Genomic DNA, 8,818 nt, shown 5'->3' with positions numbered 1-8,818 from the left:
ATGGAAACCTCTGACAAATGAAATATATTCGGCACAGTTAATTAGGACTCTCGCAGAAATAGCGAAAGCCTGTGACATCAGCGTTACCCGAAGTTCTTGGACAAATATTCAAAACCCAGAAATGGCGGTGCATGTCACATCATTTTAGCGTGACGTCGGTATTTTAAGCTCAAGGCTCGCACACATTACACATTGCGTAATATTGCATTCCTTACTATGGTGAGGCAATATAAGTATATACCTAACAACGTATCAGTAACTGGAACCAACATCGCTAGTAAATAATTCTATAACTTACAGTGACTTCAAGAACAGAGAGTGCAGTTAAGTCCGCAAAGTCGCTCTACATAGCGCTATATTTAGCAGAGTGTAAAGAAAGACTCTGACGCTGTGGCCCCCAAATCCCAACCTTTTCATGAATAACGGGTTAAGTGCCGTGCTTGATCAATTAAAGAAAGAGTCAGTAATCAGGTCGGCCCGCAGCCATTAGAACTCAAGTACTGACTAATAGCGCATATTTGCGCTTGTCTCACAGCCTGAGATACACTTCTCATTCTAAACAGTTGAGATACCCCCCAATAATGCCTCTGAATAGTGAGCACTGCACAAAGTTCGATAAGATAGGAGCTGTAGCCGAAATGCTTGGATGACTGAAAAATTTATTGATGCTCTCAAATAAACATACAATATTAGTGCCGAAAGCGGGTAATTTTACCCGTTTTAAATAGCGGACAGAGAAGATATTGCGAAAAAATATGACAGAAACCAAGTGCACCATGCAGCTGAAATAAAGGACAGAAATAAAGATGCGATGCTCTTTTCTTTACAGCTGACGCTTCGATCTAATTTCAGTTACAAATATTCACGAGCAATAAATAGCTAGTCTAGTACATAGTGATTTATTTAGGAATATTTCATAGGAAACAAACATTTTGTGCATAAAAAGGAAATCTTATTGAGACTTCTGATTGAAATGAATAGTACGCAGCTCGTCATAGTGATAAAGAAGCCCCGATAACAAGAAAATGGATAATTGATTGCAGCATGTTAAATATCGGGGTAGAATGCCATCGTTGCTACACCACAGCGGTTGTCGACGTTTCTGGCCATCCGTATGTACCCGTGCTCTCCCCATTCCGGTCCCATGCTGTAGGTAAAAAGAACATATGCCGCAGGATATCTATAAAGGACCCAGGTTCAGAAGTGCAGGTACTGAACGTAATAAATTGAAAAAAAAAAAGAATAGAATTGAGGTTTTACCTGTTCTTGCATATCCAGTAATCATTTCCGTTATCTGTGCCGTAACCAACCACTAAAAGGCCGTAGTTGACGTCCGTGCTACTGCAGAATGGGTTGTTATAGATACCTGGTAGTGTAAGAAAAACCGGAGGAGAGTTTTTGTAATATGGGCCTATCGTATCTAAGCATATTAATGATTACAAACGAGCATTCGTAATATATTGAAGTCATGCAAAAATTGGCAGAAAAAATAAACACTGAAAGACAGTTTATTTCCTGAGCACATCTTGGTAAATTTAAAATACGGGACAATATAAAACACGTCATGCATGATTCTTCGTAAGGCCATCTCAATACAGCAACCTTTGTTGAAAAAAAAAAATTCCAGTACACTTTGGCGACCAAAGTGATGAAAGGCGAAAGCCTGAGGGCTGCATTCTGCTAGGCGACTGTTGCGCATGTTGCAATGAATTCTGCTACGATTAAAGTGGGCGACTACTCTTTCACATTCAGCGAGTGCATTTATTCAGTGAATTCTGCTTGGCAGCAAAGAGATCGCGCTTATTTTATCTTCGCAGTTATTTTATGTTTACTCTGGTGCGGTTGATTTTACCGGGTGCACGGCAATCATTAGAAATCATTTATCTATTACGCAAATGACACTAAGTAACAATCACTAATAAATCGCACAATAATTAGTAATCAGGAAGTACAGTTCATACAATTAGTAATTCTTAAACAATAATTAGTTAATTAAATAGTCATTGAATATTGATTGACATATGGCCATATAAGACACGCATTCGCGCATACTTTGGTGGTGCTCTATGACTGGTCGAGACCTCTATGACGTCATCCCGTCTCGACCACTCAGAGCCACTGCAAAAGCATGACACTTCTCCTGACGACAACGATGAGGCAATAAAGGCTTTCGCCTTAATAATTGCACTCTTGTCATCATGTTTTTCGCACTTGACTTTGTTTTCTTTGTCATTGCCCCAACAGGAGAAAATGATGGCATTTATGTACAATGTCTATTTTAATATAGCCAATGTGTCTCAAAATATGTCATTCAAAATTTATTTGGTTGTTTCGAGTTCCACAAAATCAAAGCAATGAATTTCTTTTCCCTCAAAAGAGATACTTGAAACAGCCGGCTCTTTGAGATCTCGGGTGTGGTCCTTTACACATCTCGGCATAAGTATAACGGCAGATAATGACTGCTTGTTTCAAATTCACCCCATATACGTCAGGTGTTAGAGTAAAATAATGGCCACACGTCCACTTTCAATGCCACTAAATAATAAAATTGATAATTTACGAGGAGATGATAAACCCTCTAATATAGAGGTATACGACTCTGACTACGGAGCATATAAGGATGCCATCAGCGTACGGCATTACCAAGAAACATCCATGGCGTCAGATTTTCTAACCATCAAAATTTCATATCCACCGCTCTATGCGTAACTTTCAGGAGGGTGTCATGTCTTTCGTTTCTAGCAGGTTCTGGCTATTCAAGCTACAAGCAAGTTTTCAATAAAGATCTGAGCCGACCATTTGTTTGTCTCTAACGGCACGCGTGAATCACCTCACCACAGCACGTGACCAAGCATAGCGCCTGCCTTCAATGTACACATGAGTGCACATTACGCCGTACAATGGAGGCAATGGAAGTGAGGGCGACGTCATAGAACCACGAAGAGCATGGAGAGCCCGTGCTACCAGTCACATAATAACATGTGCCGTAGGTTGAAGTGTAGACAGTGGTCGTTTCAGAAGCGTATTGAATGAGCCAGCTGCCACCTTCACAGCCGTAGGCGGTCGGAAGTGCCAGCTAAATTTTTCTATGATATCTACTTGCAGCTTCGAATACTCATTTTCAACAGCACAAGAGGCGCCTGTACACATGGATTTCACCGGACGGTCTGTACAGGAATCAGATCGATTATATTATTTGCCGGCAGAGATGGAGAAGCGCTATACAAGCAGTAAAAACAAGGCCTCGGGCCGATTGTGGCACCGATCATCAGCTTCTTGTTGCCAAAATTAAGCTTCGATTGAGGAAAACGCAGAAAACTAGAAGGCCTTTCAGGTATGATCTGGATCAGATTCCATTAGAATATGCTGTGGAAGTGAGCAATCGATTTCAAGAATTAGATCTAGAAGACAAAGAGCCCGAAGAGATGTGGACGGATATTCGTGATATAATACAAGAAGTTGCTACTAAGGTAGTTCCAAATCAAAAGAAATGAAAAAAAGCAAACTGGTCATCTGAAGAGGCTTTGCAAATAGCTGAGGAAAGGAGGATGGCAAAAGGTATGGGGGAAAGAGAAAGATACAAGGTTCTCAATGCGGATTTTCAGAAAATAGCAAGGAGAGATAAGAATGCCTTCTTGAACATACAGTGTCAAGCAGTTGAGGACAACAGCCAATTAAGGAACACAAGAGCTCTGTATAAGACAATCAAAGATATCAAAGGAAGCTTCTGTGCTAAGCTGGGCGTGATAAAGGACAAACGAGGCAAGGACCTCACTGAAGCCTCAGAGATAAAGAAGAGGTGGCAGGAATACACAGAAGAACTGTACAAGAAGGACCCGGATGTGCAAACCCTACATAGGATGGTTGTGATTACTGATCTCGAGCCGGGCATCCTGAAGAGTGAAGTTGAATGGGCCTTAGCCAGCCTTGCTAAGAACAAAGCTAGCGGAATTGATGGTATTCCAGCTGAGTTGCTTCAAAACCTCAACTACGACGCTGTTAACACACTGCATACATTATGTCAAAAGATTTGGACAACCCTGCAGTGGCCATAGGATTGGAGGAGGTCAGTTTACATCCCCATTCCAAAGAAAGGCAGTGCCAAACATTGTTCCAACTACCGCACGATCGCGCTTATTTCGCGTGCTAGCAAGGTGATGTTAAAAATCCTGCAAGGTAGGCTGCAGCAGTATGTGGATCGGGAGCTTCCTGACGTGCAAGCTGGGTTTCGCAAGGGCAGAGGAACTAGAGACCAAATTGCCAACCTTCGCTGGATCATGGAAAAAGCAAGAGAGTTCCAGAAACCCATTTACTTCTGCTTTATTGATTATGCGAAAGCGTTTGACTGCGTAGATCGCAGCAGAATGTGGCAAGCTCTCCAAGAGATAAGAGTTCCAATTCACCTCATATGTCTCCTCAGGAACCTTTATGAAGGGCAAGAGGCCACAGTCAGAACTGGGCATGGTCTTACTGATTGGTTTCCGATTGAGAAAGGGGTGAGGCAAGGCTGCATACTGTCGCCCTGCCTATTTAACCTATATGCAGAGTGCATCATGAGGAAGGCCGGTCTGGACGAGTCTTCAGCTGGAGTGAAGATCGCTGGAAAACGCATCAACAACCTTAGATATGCGGATGATACCACTTTAATGGCAGGAAGTGAATTGGATCTCAAGAGACTTCTGATGCGCGTACAAGACGAGAGTGAGAAGTTTGGGCTTAAGCTGAACATTAAAAAGACGAAGATCATGGCTTCTTGCCCTATCAAGTCCTGGAGCATCAATGGACAAGAAGTGGAAGCTGTGACAGATTTTCTGTTCTTGGGCGCCAAGATTACCTCGGAAGGAGACTGTAGCCATGAAATTAGGAGACGCCTGCTTCTGGGAAAGAGAGCAATGGTTAGCCTTGACCGCCTAGTAAAGAGCAGAGACATTAGTCTGCCAACCAAGATCCGTATAACCCGTGCTATGGTCTTTCCAGTTGTGATGTATGGATGCGAGAGTTGGACTGTGAAAAAGGCTGACCGCCGAAGAATTGACGCGTTTGAATTGTGGTGCTGGCGAAGACTCGTAAGAGTTCCTTGGACTGCCAGAAGATCAAATCAGTCGATATTGTCGACCATAAACCCTGACTGCTCATTGGAGGGTCAAATTCTAAAGTTAAAGCTCAGCTACTTTGGTCATCTGATGAGAAGAGAGGAGTCGCTGGAGAAAGATTTGATGTTGGGAAAGGTTGAGGGTCGCCGGAGAAGGGGTAGGCAGCGAACGCGATGGATAGATGGCATTCTCGAGGCATTGGAGATGAAGCTATGTGATGTTAAGAAGATAGTGAGAGACCGGAAAGCGTGACGTGACATGGTCCATAGGGTCACGAAGAGTCGGACACGACTGAACGCCTGAACTAAACTGAACTTGCAGCTTATAAGTGTGCAATGCATCATTCCGTAACGTTCGGCTAATTAGTGCGGGCTTATCAGGCTGGGCCATAGAGTTTCTTACTCTTCCCTAGAGGGGACGCTATGCTGCTAACAATGGGAGTTCACATAGAGCTTCCTGGCGACCAATTCAGCCGCCATTGGCGCTCAAGGCATGATGGGGTGGAGAGCTACCGAGTGCAGAACTACAATGTTTCGCCGAAAATAAAGCAAAGATAAACGTTCTTCTAGAAATACAAAATATATTGTGAACACCAAGTGCAAAAAGCGAGGAAAACAGCTTGTAAGTCTAAAATTTATCCAAAGTAAACGATGGCTCTTTGTCCCATTTCCTACGTATTCCGCAGCACAGAAACCGATATTTCGCACCTAATGGGCATACCTAAAAGACAAAAAGTGGTTTAAATTATACATGGTTGTTCAGCCAATTGAAAGGGTTTTTAATGGCAATTCGGAAAACAAAACCCTTTTTTTGTCATCGTCTGCTTTTGCTTCTTCACTACAATAGCTTTTGTGCTCTACGTTCGTGCCTCGTGATGATGATGTTGATCGGGTTGAGAAAACGTACTAACGCTACTCCGTGTTCTTGAAAACATCCTACGGTCTCACATCAAGTAACACACCGGACCACTATGCTTAGCACGCCCATGGTGGCTGAAGTGCAGCGCCCCTATCTTTCGGTCTAGGTAAGAGTAATAAACTGTATAGGCTGGGCCAACTGGGGGTCGTAGGAAGGCCTAACGCCCATACGAATACTTGGAATCAAAAAATTTCAAAGCAGTTTGGTGATTTGACGGTGTCTATCTCTATGCCCTCGCCATTCGGTGCAGAGTAATATAAACATTGTATAACACATTTTGAAACAAACCTCATTACATAGCCGGAACAACTTTAAAACACTGCGAACTTTAGGAGGTACAAGTCAGGAGCGCTGCCCTTAGACACCAAGAAAGAAACTTACCAAAATAATTTTCCGGTTTCGGAGAGCACCAATGAGCCAGCAGATGGCAAAGAGTTAGCGAATTACTTCATGGAAACTTGAGACAAACTGCCTCACCATTTTCAAGCGAATCAGTTTTTTAGGTGCCTCGATAATTGTATGTTTCAGTGACCGATATACCCCGGAAAAACTATCAGCTGGGTGTTTCTAGAAACCGCGACAACCTCTCGCGTTGTCCGATGGGCAGCCGCGCAGGCTGCATTCCCTCTCGAATACTGCCACTTCACTGATACAAATGTTTTAAGCTGAATGCCCTCCTCACACAGCACAATATAAATGAACCTCGCTCAATAGCCCACGGACAAAATGCTCCGTCTGCTCACACAGGTATAGCTTTCCCGGGCGAAGGCGTCGTCCGCGCTCCACTGGATCGTTGTCTGCACCGCCGTCTGTTACAGGGGGCCATTCTCTTACGCACTGTTTTCATGAAGTTTGAGAAGTTCTTTTCGACAGTAGTTTTTTTCTGGGCTGCTAACTTTCAACGACTGTTGCTGGTGAGCAAATTCTGTGCATATGGCAACGCATCAGGATACAAGAGAAGCTTGCGCGATTCGGAGAAACACCCAGTGGACAGAGAGTCAGCCCGCGGTAGGTAAGCGCGTTTTAAAAATACGTTGCCTCCGTAATGGCGCAGCATGCTTTGTCACATATTTCTTCAAATCTGTCGCCATCGTTTAACCCCCCGGTAACTTCTGCTGGTGCACCGCGGAACGAGAAATATGTTGCGGTAAGTGACGTTTACACATGTTTCTATGCGTCCCCTCCCAACTCGCACAACCGTACGTTTCGCGGTGTTTAAGAATGCGCCTGCTTTGAAATGACATCTCTTGTTTTCACAGTCATAGGAGATTTATGATTTCTCTGTACTGAAAAACTTTGTCATAGGTGCACCGTGAAATTAGAAAACAGCCTTGAAATTTCTTCATGTATGTCAATGGCGTTACGCCGGCTTTTCACTCCTAGTCCGCTGCGGCGTCGAGGTTGCTCCCTTGGTGTTTTTTGCGAGGAATGCAGGGAATAGGCGCGCGCTTATGGATATGCAGGCTAGCTTACAACTAGGTCATATGTAGCACTGTTTACGCTGACTAGACGTTAACCAGTTTCGAATCTTCGTTTCCACTCCCTCTCATAAGAATGCCCCAAGCGATATTTATTGCCTGTTGCGAACTTCACACCTGACCGACAGCCATTTGCCGGCACAGCAGAGCAATTTCTGGGACGTGCTTGTTTAATGTGATTGCTTGCTGGCGGCTTGGATCATTGAGAGCTTCTCCTGAAGAATTTGACGCTTCGCTTTTGGCGTTCATGTTGCTTAGCTACAAGTGCCGAAGACGTCTGTGTTGCAGCTGCACGAAGCAATGTGCAATTAGAACGAGAAAGAGGCAGAGGAGCTTTTGGCATGAAGAGAGGGCGTTAGAGACTCGGTTGACAGCCGCTTGACAGCCACATTGACAGCCGTGGGAACAGCCGGGTACTAAACGCATTCAGAGGTGTCCTGATGCCTACCTCACTTCTATAATTTTTGGTGCCGAAACCCGGGAAGGCATTGTGAGCTCCTCCGGCGATTTTGCCTGGAGGTTACAAGAAATCCAGCGACCCTTCCGTAAGATAGCAGGAGCTCCGCCGGCGAATTCCATCAGAGAGAGACGAAGATTGCTGCATCGAGACAACTAGTACATCAAAAGAAGCGCGTCATTCAACGAGCTTTTCAGACTCGGTTGTGCAGTGAGGCAAGTCCGCTTTTTTAAGTTCAATGCAGATCCTATTCTTGGGTTGAATGTTTTTCACGCCCGACTGAAAGCCTGCAACGACGGCTAACGTTTGCTTGGTGAGAAGACTGAGGTATTTGAAGGGAACGTTTCGGCAGAAGACGCTTTATCTGTGCAAGAGTAGGAGGAGACTGCCGCCTGTACAATGACGCTCTTCTGTCACCATATCGAGGCCCTTGAGGCGTCTGATTCTGCTGCCGACAGCCGTAAGTTTATGAAAGCAGCAGTTGATTCACATGCAGCCTCAGCATCGTCCACGAAAGCACCACCTTGACCGGAGCATTTTGAGGACATATGCACGGAGCGATCATCCAAAAGAATCCACTTTATCGGTATAAGGAGGTACGATATTTGCAAGGAGGAGATAGAGATTTACCGAGGATAACCTCATTCAAGGCCCCCGGAAGCCTTCAACAGAAAATGATGGAGGTGCATTCAGACGACATTGAGGTGGTACCATTCAAGCTGCGAACTACCTCTCCTCTCAGGGGGCACAGCGTGCTGAAGATTCGAGCAAGGATCTGCAAACAGCACGCGGAGGAGGAAGAAGCGGTTCTGGGATGAGGGGCGCGCGGTAGAGACTCGGAGCCATGGTGGCATATCGACAGCCGGGAATTA

At 44.7% G+C, this 8,818-nt stretch overlaps 1 protein-coding gene across 1 annotated transcript in view; it reads right to left on the bottom strand.

Annotated features, from left to right (window-relative positions):
* Nucleotides 1-641: 641 nt before the first annotated feature.
* The window catches only part of LOC146208988 (procathepsin L-like), a 34,629-nt gene continuing 26,452 nt past the window's right edge, over nucleotides 642-8,818 (bottom strand). Inside the window, exons 4-5 of the mRNA XM_084579719.1 lie at nucleotides 1,261-1,366; nucleotides 642-1,147 (exon numbers count right to left, since the gene is read on the bottom strand). Of these exons, the coding sequence (XP_084435845.1) occupies nucleotides 1,048-1,147; nucleotides 1,261-1,366 (206 nt within the window). The 3' untranslated portion in view covers nucleotides 642-1,047. The remainder of the gene's footprint in view (nucleotides 1,148-1,260; nucleotides 1,367-8,818) is intronic.

This window comes from Amblyomma maculatum, chromosome 1 (genome assembly GCF_055883805.1).
Source record: "Amblyomma maculatum isolate TAMU_Amacu chromosome 1, ASM5588380v1, whole genome shotgun sequence".
Taxonomy (NCBI): domain Eukaryota; kingdom Metazoa; phylum Arthropoda; class Arachnida; order Ixodida; family Ixodidae; genus Amblyomma; species Amblyomma maculatum.
Note: the sequence above shows the minus strand (reverse complement) of the source record. Positions and strands in the feature narration are given on the sequence as shown.